The 16,003-nt window shown below is 45.4% G+C and overlaps 1 protein-coding gene across 6 annotated transcripts in view; it reads left to right on the top strand.

Annotated features, from left to right (window-relative positions):
- The window catches only part of PTCH1 (patched 1), a 69,490-nt gene that overhangs the window by 8,788 nt on the left and 44,699 nt on the right, over positions 1-16,003 (top strand). For 2 of the 6 annotated variants that reach the window (XM_023524468.1, XM_011382197.2), the window contains exon 2: positions 1,939-2,131. In XM_023524468.1, coding sequence (XP_023380236.1) covers positions 1,939-2,131 — 193 coding nt within the window. Of the gene's footprint in view, positions 1-6; positions 160-357; positions 491-943; positions 1,258-1,938; positions 2,132-2,156; positions 2,766-16,003 lie in introns of those variants that run through there. The other 4 variants (XM_023524469.1, XM_023524472.1, XM_023524471.1 and 1 more) reach the window with 4 other exon arrangements.

A 16,003-nucleotide genomic window follows, 5' to 3' on the forward strand; every position in this document is an offset into this window, starting at 1 on the left:
GGTGGCGGCGGCAGCTGCAGTGGGGCTCCGGGACGGCCGGCCGGCGGCGGGAGGCGCAGACGGACCGGGGGACTGCGCCGCCTCGCTGCGCCGGACCGGGACTATCTGCACCGGCCCAGCTACTGCGACGCCGCCTTCGCTCTGGAGCAGATTTCCAAGGTGCATTTCAGACTCTTCTCTCCTCCCACTCTCTTCCCTCCTCTTCCTCTTTGGGATAGCCCCGCCAAACATTTCCATTTCCATTCTCATTCTCATTCTCTCATTCTCATTCTCTCATTCTCATTCTCATTCTCTCTCTCTCTCTCACACACACACACACACGCACACACGCACACACGCACACACCCCCCACACACACCCCCCACACACACGCACACACACACCACACACACACACCCCTCTCGCTCTCTCTCCAGGAAAAGCAGCAGACAAGCGGGGATTGAAAAATTCAAACCCTCCCTCCGATCCTGGAAGGAAAGGGCTGTCTAAGGTCCGCAGGGGGTGGAGGGTGGAGGGTGGAGTGTGTGTGTGTGTGTGTGTGTGTGTGTGTGTGTGTGTGTGTGTACGTGTACACGCGCCCTCTCCCCGGCTTGCCTTTTCCGGAGAACTGGAAAGCGGTCCACTGGACCACCTCGAGGGCGGCCTCAGCGTGGCACTGCCCGGAGCCCCCTCCTCCCGCGCCCCTGCCCCTATTTGCAGCCCAAACCCCTGTAATGCTGCCACATTTCTTAACATCTTGGAGGGGGAGGCGGAGTACTGAGAGGCGGAGAGAAGTAGGGGGGGAGGGAGCCAAAATAAAGGTGGTTTCCTATTTTGGCAGCCAGTTTTGCTTTTGTTGAGCACGAAATCTCTGCTCCCTTAAAAATTATCCCCGGAAAAGGGCATCTCCCTTCTCCTTTTCCAGTTTTTGAGCCAGCTCTTCCTAGAGCCTAAGGGGAAAAGGAAAGTTGTAAACAAATTGCCACCTTAAATCCGCGGTCCGGGTCTGTGGAGTGGCCGGGTTCATTGTGTTTACGAGGCTTGCTGAAATGTGTGGAATCCGGAGAAGGCGAGCACCCAGACGGGGGCCTGCCAAGGCCGCGGCCAGCGCCGGGAAAACGCCGCCGCCGGGAGCAGCCAGCGCCCAGCCGGGACCCCCGCCTGCGCCGGCCTGGGCCCATTCCCTGTGCACGCCGCTGCTTTTTACGTTTAACCAGAAGGGAAGGGAGAGGAGGGAAAGATCCATGTGGCTGCCCTCTTCCGATCACAAATACTGTCGTAAGTTGCAGATGGCTGCCCCACTTCCTAAGTCAGCTCACACAGCGTCTCTCAACGCTATGGAAATGGGTCCCGAGTGAGCCCCGGCATCAGTGCTCACCACGTGGATCCACTGCCACGCCGGGAGGGATCAGGATAGGGGATCCCGCACTATATTGTTTCCAAAGCTCGCTCACCCCCCAGCCCGTGTCCTCGCAAGGGCAGCCGGAGAGGGGTGAAGGGTGGGGCAGAATTTGCAGGAAAGAGAGCGGAGCTTTGCTGGTTCTTAAAAGTTGGGCTCCATAGCTGAGGTTACGCAGCCCCTCCCCTACCAGATCCGGCGGGACTATTGCTTGTGTTGAGTGAATTCTCTGCACTCTGCTTCAGCTTCCTCTTCCCGTTGTTCTTGTAACCCCTTCTCCCAACGCCCCATGTCGCACTCGGGGATGCTGTGCAGGCCACGCGTGGGGGCGCCTCTGCTGTCCCCGGGGTGCAACTCCCACGTTGCAACCCGACATTGATTTATGCCCAGCCCTCCCAACCCCCCACACCGCTCGAGTTCTCCCGTGCTGTCTGGGGTTCCAGCCTCGAGGGCACCCCCCACGGCTGTCGCAGGATCCGCGAGCGGGTGCGCGCAAGCGGGAGTGGGCGCACGGGCCGCAACTCCCGGGCGCTCACCATTCCTTTCTGTTTCATCCTCAGGGGAAAGCTACTGGCCGAAAAGCGCCGCTGTGGCTGAGAGCGAAGTTTCAGAGACTCTTATTTAAACTGGGTTGTTACATTCAAAAAAACTGCGGCAAATTCTTGGTTGTGGGCCTCCTCATATTTGGGGCCTTCGCTGTGGGATTAAAGGCAGCTAATCTGGAGACCAACGTGGAGGAGCTGTGGGTGGAAGGTAAGAGACCCAGCGCCCGGCGCAGCGCCCTCCCTACCCCCATTCCGGGCCCCTTCCCTTCCTTCCAATTGATAAAGATATTTGTCAGCATACACCTAGAGCCTTTCGGTGGCGAGAGAAAACCCCCTGCCCGCACCAGGGGGAATTGTTTATTGTTTGGACGGCTGGCCGGGAGCCAGGCCCGCCCGACAAAGGCCGCGCTGTAATCTACTCGGGGCGCAGCGCTGTGCTAGGTGTTGTGGGAGAGAGTGGCGGGGGCGGTCCGGCAGGGGAGTGGGGCCCCTTCGCGGGACGGACCACTGTACTGCCGGGGGCCCCGGGGCCTGCCGCCGCCGCTGCCGCCTGCCTCCGCCGCGACCCGAGACGCGACTAGAGGCAAGCCTCTCTGCTGTTGGCTCTGGTCCTCAGCTTCAGTACCCCTACCCCCACCCACCGCGTCTAAAGAGAAAGGAAGGAGGGGGCAGAGAAAGGCCACCCCTCCGGCTGGAGGGAGTGTGCGCGCCCCCGGCGGCAGCGGCCGCGGCGCTGGGTAGGGCGGGGGGCCCGAGCGGCGCGGGCCTGCGGAGGCGGCGGCGTGTGTGGTCCTGTTTTTGGACAGCTTTCAACTCCGGGGGAAAAAAACATTTGTCTCAAGGTACAAAAAAAGGGGGGTGGGGTGGGGGGAAGGAGTTAAAAAACAGTAAAGCACAGACTGGAACGCATGTTTGCAAAGTAGATTAATGTTTCCTCGCGGGTGGGGGCTTTCAAGTGGAATTATTCTGGGGGAAGGCTGCATTTTGCAGGCTGAAAGAAGTAATGTGTTTTAAGAACGCGGGTTTGGTGGGAGGGGCCACAGAAGCTCTTCAAGGGGTTCTGCCAGCCTTTTATCTGCATTCCTCAATTTGGGGGGTTCTTAAAGCCTTTTTTAAAGCAGTTATAAATTTAAAATAGATTCTCCCCTCCCCCCACGGAAACATTTTACATTCTTTTGGTGATACAGTTTTTTGTTTGGGGCGGGGTTTTTTTCTGTTGGTTATCTTTGAATTCTTTTTGGAAAGTGACAGTCTTGTTTTTTGGAAACATTTTAACCCGTAAACACTGCCTTGGATCTCTCTTAAAATGGGATGGGAGGGAGAGATTGAGGTAATTATGTGGATATTTCAAACTAGAATATGTGGAGTATTCTTAGGGAAAGCTACCTAAAACTGAATTTGAAAATCTCAGAGTTACATGCATAATCTATTACTTTCAGAATGATGTTGGTGATCTAACCTTGGAGAATATCTTGTTAATTTTGCCTTGTTTGTGAGATTCCACTTTCAGTGTTTTGCAAGCATATAATGTAGTCTTTAGCTGAGAAGTGACAATTAAAATAATAGTCCAAATCATTAAGACCAGAAAACATTCTTACCTTAAGTAGCTTGGTAATTAAGACAGAGTGTTATTTGGATGGAATCGGTGGGGTAATTTACCTCAGTTCAGCACTTCAGTGTCATCGGTAGATAAAAGAAGGTTTTATTGACCATCTATGATGTACTAGCAACAAGTTTACTGAACACTCATAACATCCCTGGCATCGTGCTAGGCACTGTAAGGGGCACTAAAGCATGTGAGACATTCCCTAAGCACAAATTCATGGACTTAAAACTACTAGACTTCATTGGACTTGCGCTAAATTTGATCTCACAGTTGAAGTGGACTGTGAAAGTTAAATGGGAAAAATGAAAAAAGAAAAGCTTCCATGTATGTGGTGAGGAAAATTAGAGCAACCTGGAGAGAGTGAGGAGGAGGAGGAGGAAAGAGGAAGTTCTAGGTAGGAGCTCAGAAAAAGGGGTCAGGCAAAGGCTCAAGCTGAGTGGACAGATGGCAGTGGGAGCCCCCCACCCTAGGTTGGAATAGGGTGCAGTAACTCACATGGGCCCTGGACAGCAGGGCTGTAGTTCGGAGATTACATAATTGGCGAGACTGTGAAGAAGCTACCATTGGTTCTGGGATAGAGCAGAGGATGAGATGAGCAGAGGATACCTCCAACTCTGTCTACATGTTCACTTTCCACACGTGGTCCTACAAATTTGTTGGGTGGTGTTAATGATGATGACAACAAGAGCATTTTTTGTTTGTTTTGAGATTTTTCAGTAGACCTTTAATAAATTTAAAGGGAATTATGGTGGTTTTATTTTCTTAACATTGTATATTTCTAGAAGCAAGTATGTTTCTGCATTATACAACTCATTTCAATTCCTGGAAGGAGGAGAAATATTCTGAGTCTCATCCCCTGCTCCATCTTAGTAAGAGAGTTAGAGAGTGACACACCTGAGACTCATTTTGCCAACTTTTATCCTCTGAACTGTTTTCCTTTCCATTTGTTTTGGCTGTTTCAAGTGTGGCTTACTGATTCTTTGGCCAGATATTATCTACTCAGTACTATCACTTGTTGAGCAACTATCATTACCATGTATTATTTACTATCACATGCCTTATAACTCAATAAAGTAGTTATCTTTATTTTATAATATGGTTTATGTAGTGTTTTTATATATAACAACTGAATTGTTGTCTTATTTTACATGATAAACTATGGATCCTTTATGTCTCCAGACCAGTTTGCCTACTAATGACTTACGTCAACTTGGTCTCTTGTTGCTTTGACCTTGATTTCATTTATTCATTTGCTGTGTGCTAGATGTAGAAGGAGCAACAGTTTCATGAACACATATAAACCCAAGCAGGGAAGCCAGCGTACCATTTTATAATTTTAATTTAAATTCAGAGTAAATGTCTTGTTTATGATATATTGACTTTAGTGTTCATGTCAACAGTAAATAGTGTGAGCATTTGCTTTTAGGAGTAAGAATTCTCTGCTGTATTAGACTGTAGTGTAAAATGAGTAGCAAGTCAAAATTTAGGTTAATTTTGCACTTTAATCTCTTAGATAAATGCCCCGTCACTATCAGCAAAGAAGTTGTTAGATGGTGTTTTCTTCATAGGGACTCTAAATGTTCTGGGTGTAAACAGAGTGCTTGCTACTACACTAAATAAACCAAATGACTAGAGGTTACGTATTCCTCCTAGTTAAAAAGCAACAGAAGAAAGCATAAGAGATTTTAACAGGAGGGGAATGCTGAGGGGCAGTTTGGAAAAATGCTATTTTTCCTAGTATTTAAAAAAAACATATATGCACACACATATACACAAACATATATATGTCTATACACAAATTCACGTCTCCACTTTTCCTTTGTGTTTGTGTATGCACATAGACTTGCTACGTGCCTCCTCATATCTGCCAAAATAATGTTATCTTTTTAATACAGCCCATAAATTAAAGGTATCCTTTGATTTGACATTCATAGCTTGTTTAACATGCTGGAGAAGTGTGGCTTTATAAAGGTACTTTAAATGTATTGGCTGTAATGCACAGACCAATCACTATAAGCTAGATGAAGATTGTCTCATTTTTTATGGTACGGGTAATAAAAATTATTTGATTCTGTTGTTAAAATATTCATATAATGATTGCCTTTGAAGAAACTGTCAGTATACATTAGATGCTAACTTGGGTCTTAGGGCAAGTCAAAAATGTCAAATCTAGCTCACTTGTGAATGGAGTCCTGAAGTTTGGTAAAAGAATGTGTGGAATGATATAGTGGACATCTGCTATTACTGAAACACATACCAGTGGCAACAAGGTCAGAGAGAGACTAATTGTTATTTAAAAATATTCATTCAGCACGTATTCTCAATGCCTGCTCTGTACTAGGCACTGTATGAAGCTCCAGAGAGAAGTTGGTGATAGGCTGCAGTCCCTGCCTTTAGAAGACCTCCACTTAACAGGCACACAGAACAGTTGCAGGATGGCAGGGACAGCCCCGAGGGTAGGAGGCCCGAGCCAAGCACAGAGGCTGGAAAGATAGGGGTCATAGGCTATTCCAAGCTGAAGGAACAGCATGGGCAAAGGCTCAGAGGACATGCATGGGCGTGGCCTCCAGGAGAACTCCCAGTGCTTGTCTTTGGAACATAAGTTTTGAGGTGGGGAGCCTTGAGTCTTGAAGGTTCAGCTGCATGGCAGAAAGGTCTCCGATGTGTGTGGGGCATTTGGCCCAGGGGCTGCCAACATTTTTTTTTTTTTTTTTTTTTTAAGCCAACCTTGGCCTATCTCATAATTTACACTAGTGTTTTTGGCCTCTGGGGCCCTCCCTCGTACCAGATCACTTAGCTTGGATCTTACGCTTTCAGGCATAGAAGAGAAATGCTTTATTTTTACTCCTGCCCATTTCTCTGTTGGCGTTCTATTTGCTTAGCACTTTATTCTCCTGTCTCCCTTAATATCCACCCCCCTCACACTCCAACCCTCTATCAGACACAGGTTTGTTGTCACAATATCTTAGTGACAGAATGTTCATTTATCTTGAGCCTTTTTTTTTTCCTTCCTCAATGCTTGCCCAGCCCCTGGCCTCCTTTATTGTAAAGGGGAACAGCCTTGAAATGAATCCATATTGCCTTGTGTTTATTAATATCTCTGGAGGCCAGCATCAAGGGAAGACACAAGTTGTGCCTTTTTTTTAAAAAATGGCAATAAAATTTTTAAAAAATGCCTGCTTGATGTTTGTAAGTGCTCTCAAGTTAGTACTGCCTTGCTAGCATTATGCCTTTGGTGTTCTTGGCAGTTATAGGAGATAAATTGAGCTCCACCACACTTTCAGTTTAAGCAAGGTTTCTCACTATTGACATTTTGGGCTGGATAATTCTCTGCTGTGAGCTGTTCTGTATATTGTAAGATATTGAACAGCATCCCTGGCCTCTACCCACTAGATGCCAGTAGCACCTTCCCCATTGTGACAACCAAAAATGTTTCTTGTCATTGCCAAATGTGTGGGGTGGGGGGCGAGGCACAAAATCGCCCCAATGTATAACAATTGGTTTAGGTAATAGATTCCGGTTGGAAGACCCATGCTGTGCAGATGGAAGGCTTTTATTATGATGGAGTTGTGGCTGTAAATGCATTGCAGTGAATGCAAAAGTTTTATTCTTTAAGATAAACTCTTCCACTCCATCTCCATATTTACTGACCTAGGTAACTAATTTTTTAATGCTAATTTGAATTTTTAATTTTTCTTAGAATTACATCAGAAATTAAATAAACACCATGACAAGTTCCAGGGTAGGTGCAGTGGTGGGGTTAAGGCCATGGAAGAAAGAAAATTTATATTTAAATACTTTTTTTCTTCAAATAACTTAATTTTGCAGATATACCTTGTTGCATTTTAACTACAGCAGGCTGAAGGTTTTTAGCATTAAGGTGACTTTGTAAAAAGCAATAAAAGACACCACTGGACTTTGTTCATATTGAAATAACAGCTCCTTCCAGAAGCCCACATAGCACATTATTAGCTCTTTGGTGGTCTAGTTCTCCAGATGTTCATATCACAAACCACTTTTCCCCAGGTGCCCTTATGCAGCAGAACCAAAGGGACAGCGAGGGACTGAGGCATGTAAGCTAGAAAGAGGCAGAATGGGCTCTGCTTTTACTGCCCTTTCCAGCTTCGTCACCCCATTTCTGCTCTCTGGGGCTGTCAGTTTTGGTACATTTCACAATGGACAGAAAGAATGCAGAACAGCTCCTTTCTGCTCCTTGGTTCTCTGTGCACTTTTAAAAATTAAGAATCTGTTTATTAGATGGGTATTGATTAGATTTAAATAGTGGGCACACATGTACAGGTGAAAGCAGTTGTGGTATTTCTTTCATACTGAGAGAAAAATGATAAAATAAATAAATTAACACCCAACGATAATCGCTTTAAAAATAACAAATAGCTTCAGGTGCCTTCTCTACAGGGCAGCTGACCCCCTGAGTTTTCCATATCCCTCTGCTGCCTGCCACTCTTACCCTCCAACAAATTTAGAAGCCAGGTTGGGCGATGGGGTATTTCAGATGCACGTAGCACTGCTTGGAGGCCCCAGAAGATGACAGCTTCCAGATGTATGAACCGCCGGATTCGTTTGTTTGGATTATGCGCCACAGCTGATGGCGAGATTAACGCTGGCTGGACAAGCTATGGGAGATTTGTCTGGTTTCCACAGTGCCATGTTTATATTTCATTGGGATTTCTCCTTCAAAGCTGACCTCCATATGACCCTGGGTCCCGTCCATTTGGGCTGAGCTGTAACTTGTCTGCCCTCCTCCTCATATTGGGGCAGGGGGTCATAGTTCTGCAGCCAAAGGGGCTGCTTTCATGGCTGCCCCCACTTCGTCCGTGCCAGCTGTCTGCCCAGATTTAGCCACTGAAAAGTAGTCTGTTCTGCTGGGTCGGGTGTGTGTGCGTGTGTGAAATTTTTAAAGTTTTGGGTTTTTTTTTCTTTTAAAATAAATATTGAAATATATTTAAATTGTTTTAAAGGGGACCAGATTTTAATAAGAGACCATTTGCAGAATTATAGTATTTTAACTCAGCACTATTTTGACAGTATTTTGAAAACAAATTGAGGGTGTTCCAGCTATGTAAGACATTCCTAAATAATTGTCATATCCATATGATTCTATTATTAGAATACTGTCTCATTTGCCCCTCACTGGCTCCCAGAACCCGTTCTGCTTCATCCCTCCTTCCTTATCTCTCACCCTTTATATCTTTGCTCATCTTCCCTTCTCTTTCCCTCCCTCCCATTCACCTACTCCTAAACTGCCCAATTCATTTCCTCCCAATGGATCTCTGGAATGACTGGTGTGAAATCTGAAATGGTAGTAAATCTGGTTAATCACAAACTGACAGGAGGGAATTAGAAAATACATTACTTCAAACATACTAGATGCAGAGCTGCCATTTGACTCCTTGGAGTTCTTACCTTGGTGAGGGTGTGTTCTAAGCAGGCACTCTTTGAAGAGGTCTTGTCAGCAGCAGATTTGCTTCCCCTGTTGAAGAGCCATGGCATTTTTGTGGACTTTTGAGGTGACTTTAGAATCCATTAAGTGGAGTGCGAAATAAGTCTCGGTCCCCTGAGCTTGATGTGTTGTATGAAATACAGAAGAATTGGGCTCCGTAGCATTTCTGAGGTGGTAAGTGAAATGTAAACCATGACATTCCTTCCCAGGAGCCCTCCTTAAGGCTTTCCTGGGTGTAGCTGTGTGGAACGCCTACCAAAGCCAAAGGGTACATGGAGTGTGGATAGAGATGGAAGAGGGCAGATTTCCTTATCCACATTTTGGCTGACTGCCACAGCATTAGATGATCCGTCCCGATGAGAGGTCCTGGAGAGCAGAGGGCTTTGCTCATGAAGGCCCTACTCACTGCTCAGAGGAGGGAGCTCTTTGGGAGTTTCTCAGTGGGAACCTTCCCTGTCTGCACAGATATCATCAGGGTCATCAAAATTAAATGCTTTTACTACTTGTTCTTTGCTTCCAAACTCTGAATTCATGTTCTTTAACTAGATTTTTTTTCTCTTAAATTGGATTTAGGGTTGTTTTTTTCTTTACACTGCAATACCTGTTTTTGTACATGTATCTTTAGGTTTGACAGATATTCTTCCGAAACAGTAGAATGTTGCCATTAAGAAACTGCTTTATTATTGTGGAAATTTGGGGGAATTTAGTGTATAGAAAGATGCATCCTATTTTTAATCCCTTCAAGACTATGACTATTTTGTTATACTTGGGTTTAGAGTATAGTTGGAAAAACAGCTGTCATGTGTTAGAGAATCTGTACAGTTGGTGGGCAGTCAGGTACCTGCTAATGAATTACAAGTTTGTTGTTGGAGAAATTTATAATGTGGAGTCAGGACCTTATTTGCAATCCAGAAACCCAGGTGCGAAATGGTCCAGATAGTCTACACTGCATATGGGTCCCAAAACACCACTGGCTATGGTGGTGAGGCTAGAGGGAAGTAAGTCTCTGTGCCACAGCACAAGCTTTATTTGTTATTGTTAGTTAGGATAAATGAACAGAAACAGTAGATTTCTCCAATTTATTGAGCAAGATAGTTTTCGCTTATTGATGAAATGTGTTACAGAAGTAAGCGAAAGGGACTGGAAGTGGGCTTTGTTAAGTTGATGTGCATGATTTTTTCCCCTTAAATCATTGCTTAAGGGCTTCTGGCCCCTAGCTCAGGAATCCTGCCCAAAAATGCCAGATGTATTACACAGTCAAGTACTGCAATGTAAACACTGCTCTGTGCCATGAGGCAGGGTGGTCCATCTCCTATTTAAGAAGAGTGAGAGATTGGGAGGGAATGAGGGGTAAGCCTTCTACTCTGCAGTGAGCACAGTAGTGGTTGTGTCGTTTGTGTTTGGCTGCACTGTCAAGATTTGGAACTAAAGATGAATTAATACTTTGGATTGGCAAAGAAAAACAACTTGAATAGGGATGCCAAAGAGAGCAAGATGTGGCTTGGATAATGTTGCTTCATCGGGTCAGATAAGTTTATCAAATGTTGAACAGAATGGGGGTGGTGCTGATATAAGAAAGCTGTTGACTTAATAGCAGCATCTGTGAGCATCACCCTTTTCATCTGCCATGAGTTACGTTGAAAGGCGAGCAAAGCAAGGCAGAAGAGGCCAGCTTCCTTCACTGCCCTCTCCTGTGTCTGAGAGAGCCTGTTGGGTTGGTGCACCTTCTGTGTGTAAACCGAAGGTATATCACAAAGCTGCTCTCCAGTATTTTGTAATCCTGGGGGGCGGGGGTAGACCAAGATATGTTGCAAAATAAATGGCCTACCAGTTTGGAAATTTAAAGAATTTACTAATAATGATCACTTGGAGGTGAGAAAGTAACTGGGCGCTTGGCCACCTGTCCAGTAGAACATGTTTACAGTGCTGCAGGCAATTCAGGGAAACTGGGATGCCTTAGACCTTATCTGTACATTCAAATAATCTAATATAATACTGAGCAGTCCTTAGATTGATTAAATTCAGGGTTTTAAAAAAAATTAACATGAAGGTATTTTGTGTGTGGAGGAAATGAGGTTTCAGTTTGAATTGGAATTGTTAAAACAACCTGCAATAATAATATTCCAGTTTAAGAAATCAGTTCTGTAGAGTGATCCAATAAAATTACTTTAAGAAACAGTGATGGTAAAAACAAGAATTCTGAGGTTAAGGAAAATATAGGCTTCCTGACTCACTCACTCTCTCTCTCCCCTACCCATGACTTTTTTTTTTCTTTTTTGAATTCTCCCATCTTTCCAACATCCATTCCTTGATTTCCTTTGCTCTTTTAGTAGGGAAACCAGAAAACTTCACAAAATAGATGTACATATCACAATGTCTTTTTAAATAGAGGCTAAGAGAGAAAATAACAAAAGAATTTTCATTAGTTGCTTAAGAAAGTCTTTCCTCTTACCTGATTTTTCCCCTATGAGGTTTATATATACATTGTTATAATAAGTTTAAAAAATGATAAAGATGACACTATTATTTCAGTCCACACATGATCCAGGAAAAAAATTGCACATGTTTAATACCTTGCTTAATTGCAAACAAAACTTGCTATTTGAGGGAATTGGAATTAGGACTAAATATCTATTAACTGCTCTTTCTAGAGATTTGGGGAATAAGATGACCCTTTTTTTTCCTTTTTTTTTTTTTTTTTTAAATAGGCTACAGTTTCACATGGCTCCCAAAAGAAATCTCTCTCCCTTTTTGTTTCCCACACCAATTGATTTATCATTTTGCTTGCAAGCAGATCCAGAATGTTAGGGCAAGAGCACACTCACTTTTTTCTCGTAACTTTTTTGTTGCGGACCGAAACCAGTTGACTTGAATAAATTTTTCTGAGGCCTGAATGTAGCCAGCAACGTGGAAAAATCTTGCCATTCAGGGCCGTCTGAATGTACATTTCAGCCACACAGTAAGCTGCATTGGTAGGCACTGGACTGCTAAATACAACCATTTTTCGCAGCAGCGAGTTAGACAGGTGATTAGCATAATTAGCACCGAGCAGCTATACATATGGTAATGCTGAGTGTGTAAATGCCAGCTGCGGTGTAAAATTTATGTCAGGGGTCGGCAGGGCTGTGCGAAAGTATTGTGTTCCAGCTGCAGGTCAGGGCCGCCAAAGCTTACCTCCTTTTCTCTTGTTGGTGAATACGCCAAACAGAAGAGAAAGACAGAAATATAACAGATACGGCTTTGATGGAACAGCCCAGTTCTGTGCAAGAGGGACTGTTCTATAAAACACATGCATGCACGCATGCACACACACACACACACACACACACACACACACACACTTGCAGAAATCCCATTACTTTCTCTACAAACTGTGTGTACTTCATGCAAGGTCCACATGAGCAGTGGCCAGAATTGGGGCTTTGGGTAGGTGAATGGGCCAAGGGATTTCCTGGGAGGAAAACTTTAAGTCACTGAATTGTTAAAAGGAGCTAAGAGTTGTGCTTTTCTGTTTTCCTCCCTAGCCTCTTGTCCCCCTCCCCCATTCCCTCCACTCCTGCCCACATTGTTTTCCTTCAAATTAAGGGGTTAGGGCCGGGGGGAGGGCAGCAGATCACCACTGGGTGGGATGGTGTTTGTCCTTTAGAAGAATGAAAATGACCATCATGGAGCATGGAGGTGTCAGTCCTCCTTGAACATAATATAATGTAAGGTTCCAGCAGTGCGGCTCTTCCCAAACTGCTTGACTGGTTTTAGCAAAGGGCTACAAGTTTCTTTGTGTCTTGTGGTAGCTATGCTAACCATTCTACCTACCACCACTCTCAGACCCATTAGATAAGAATCACAGTGGATTTCTTGTTTTAAAGGAGGACAATCTTGAATGACTCATGTCCTTGGAAATGCACAGTGGAGGAATGTATTGCTACGATGAGTTCATGCATTTTTGCACTTGAAGCATTTTTTCTGCCACCTTCCCTCCCCCCTTTTTTTGCTTGGTGGCTGTAAAGAGTGGCGATGATAGAATATAGTTCACACTACGCTGACCTGGTGATCAAACTTCCTCATAGCACCAGGGGGTCCTTATTTATCAGCCCATAATCCAGCTAATCTCAATAGCAGCAAACTCATGAAAGTGGCCCCCAGTGATGGGCATCTCCTCACACAGATGCAAAGAGGGAAGGATCAGATATGGGAGAGAAATTGGGCCATCTTGTTCCACAGGGGTGGGAGCCTGTGTTCTGAAGGTGGGACTCACATTGCCTTCCCCCCCTCCCCCCCTGCCCCTCCGTGCATGCTCAAATAGGAGGCCAGTGAAAAGAGCCCAGGCAGGACAATGGCGAGGAGAGGTGATGTCAGCCCCACAGAAGCTGGGAGAAGGGAACAGGGTTGTTATGCAACAGCCTGAATGCTGTGATAGAGAGCCCCTGCCATGCAAGCGTTTGGGTTTTGTTGTTATTGGCTTGTTTTCTGTTTTTATTTTTTTAATGAAGATTTTAGGAGGCCTTACCTAAACACTTAGAACTCGATAACAACATGCCGTCCTTGGTCCCTGCTTTCTGTTTCCTGATCCAGCATTGCCTCTGAGAGAGAGTGCTACTGTGTGTCGGACCCTCCTGGGCTTGCTCAGCTTGGGGACAGGAAGCAGGACAGGCTTAAGTTTGCATCAGCTTGTTTGTAGCACTTGAGTGTTCAGGTGAAATCCTGGTAGGACTTGGGACAGTTCACGGCTGGCAGGTAGGCAGTTAGGGGTAAAGCCGAGCTCTACTCTGCTATGTCCTGAAGGCTGTGACTTCACTGGGCCTGTCGTAGGTGGGGTTGACTGCAGCCCTCACTTGCACAGCAAGTGACCAAGGAAGAATGGGCCTCCTGACAGATGCAGTATCATCTTGGGAGCTGATGGCCCTGTAAGAAATACTTAGGTGGAGGGGTGAGACTGTGGCAGGCAGCAGGTCCAGTGAGGGCAGAGTGCTGGAGTGACCTGATCATGTCCGACAGGGTGAGCAGGCAGCTTCAGGGAAGGCCACTCAGAGGAAGCAGCCTGCACTGGGCTGGAGCAGATGGCACCACCAACAGCTGGTGTGAGGGGCTTGCAGCAGGCATATACTCCAAGCAATCCTATAGCTACTTTTCCTGCACTCCGCCCTCCACTCCCACCCCCTCCTTCTCTGGGGAGGGGTAGGGATGTTTCTTGCTCTTGTCTTGCTTTTGTGGTTTTCTTCTCCCTGGGTTCCCTCATGAAGGGAAATTTCCTTTGGGCTATCTGATTCTAGCATTTTCCCATGGCAACACCCAAGGGCACAATCTCACAAGGAGAAAAACAGCCCAGAAGCTTAAGCAGCAGTTGGCTAGTCATGAATAAAAGAGATGGGTGGAAAAGTGACTAAAACTCACAGCCCAGGAGTTTTCAGCCAGTTGCCCAAATTACTGAATCTTCTTTTTTTTTTTTTTTAGTTTATGAAATGAGCTGGTGGTAACAATTTAGCAGTTACACTCTTTTAGAGATTTGTACGTTTTTCACCCTCACAATAACTAATCGCAACACTGAAAGAAGGACCTGAAATAACTAAAGGGGAGGGGGGGAATCTCTCTAGGGTCTGTTAGATAATTCATGGGATTAATCAAATGCAAATGCTACGCCTGCATATACACAGACCCCATTTTCCTAATTGGACTCTGAGTGGGTACTTTTCAGGCTGAAAGGGTCATTTGTTTTGACTGATTGACTTTTCGAGGCTTTGGGGAGAATTAATATCTTATACAGATGACTGCCTGTTCCCAAGGCTCTGTATTGAAGCTCTTCATTCATTTATCCATCTGACATACTGAGTGTGCGCTGTGAGCTTGATGTGCTGGGGTGAGTGGGCAGTGGAGGTGCGTGGGCAGCAGATTGTGCCTCCCGAAAGGACTTGGAATTTATTGGGAAAAACACTTTGGTTGGTCCTTCCAATTATCTTTTTGTGGATCACAATAAGCTTTTGTGAAAAGCTTTTTGCACGAATGCCAGAGCTTGTATTAAGCTCTGTGCAAAAGGCTGTGCTCAGGAATGATACAGCAGAACATCATGAAGGGGGCATCTCTTGTCTACTACGGATTGGAAATGATTTGGCCCAGCCTGTAGGCGCATGTATGGAATGGTTTCTCACCTGTACTGGCCCTTCTTCACCTTGGAAAACCATACTTGGTTTGATTGGGGAGGAAAAGGATCAGCGGAGCTTAATTTTGAACGTCTTTGCAGAAGTGATGCTCTTTACCCCACCTCTTTCAAAGAATTGGTTTAAGCCTCAGATTTCTGGAGAACAAGATGGCAGAATTTGCAGGTAAAGAGATTTAGGCCTCCTTGTTCTCTGTGACCCCTCATTTCTCTGCCCCTTTGGGGACCAGAAAAGAAAAGGGCCCTGTCCACCCATGAGGCTATACTGACAAAACTGATATCTCCTCAGTAGCTGTGAAAAATCTGGATGCAATGTTGTTATCCTTTAAATAAAAATAGCAATTATTTGTCCTGCGTAATACTTCCATGCATTCTAAAAGCTCTAGGTGTGAGCCTAGTATATCTGGTCTGTGAGCTTTGGTGCTCTAAGACTCATATCCTCAGCTGGTGCTCAGAAGCTACAAGGCTTGCAGGGCATTTAGACTCAGGGTTAAAGGGTCAGTTTTGCCTCCCATTAGCTTGGGTAGCCTTGGACAAGTCACCCAAAATCTGCAGCTGCATTTTCTCCTCTGTAAGGTAAGGGTGCTGTTACATGCTCTGCGATGAATGAATGAGTAGATGCCTGCTCAGCTACTGGCTAAGGGTTTGGGAAATTTCACATTCTTATTGGTCCTACAAGGTTAGTAGTAACATTTTAATCCCATTTCACAGAGAAGGTTACTGCAGCTCAACTGTATCAGGGACTTGTCCCAAATCTCAGTGCCCCAGGTGGCAGGGCTGGGATTCAGAACTTTCTGATCCCTGTTCTCATCACCTGTCCAGTCCAGCTTGTTGGAACTTGATGGGGGATTGGCACTGAGCA

The sequence above is a fragment of the Pteropus vampyrus genome, unplaced genomic scaffold, assembly GCF_000151845.1.
Source record: "Pteropus vampyrus isolate Shadow unplaced genomic scaffold, Pvam_2.0 Scaffold465, whole genome shotgun sequence".
NCBI lineage: Eukaryota > Metazoa > Chordata > Mammalia > Chiroptera > Pteropodidae > Pteropus > Pteropus vampyrus.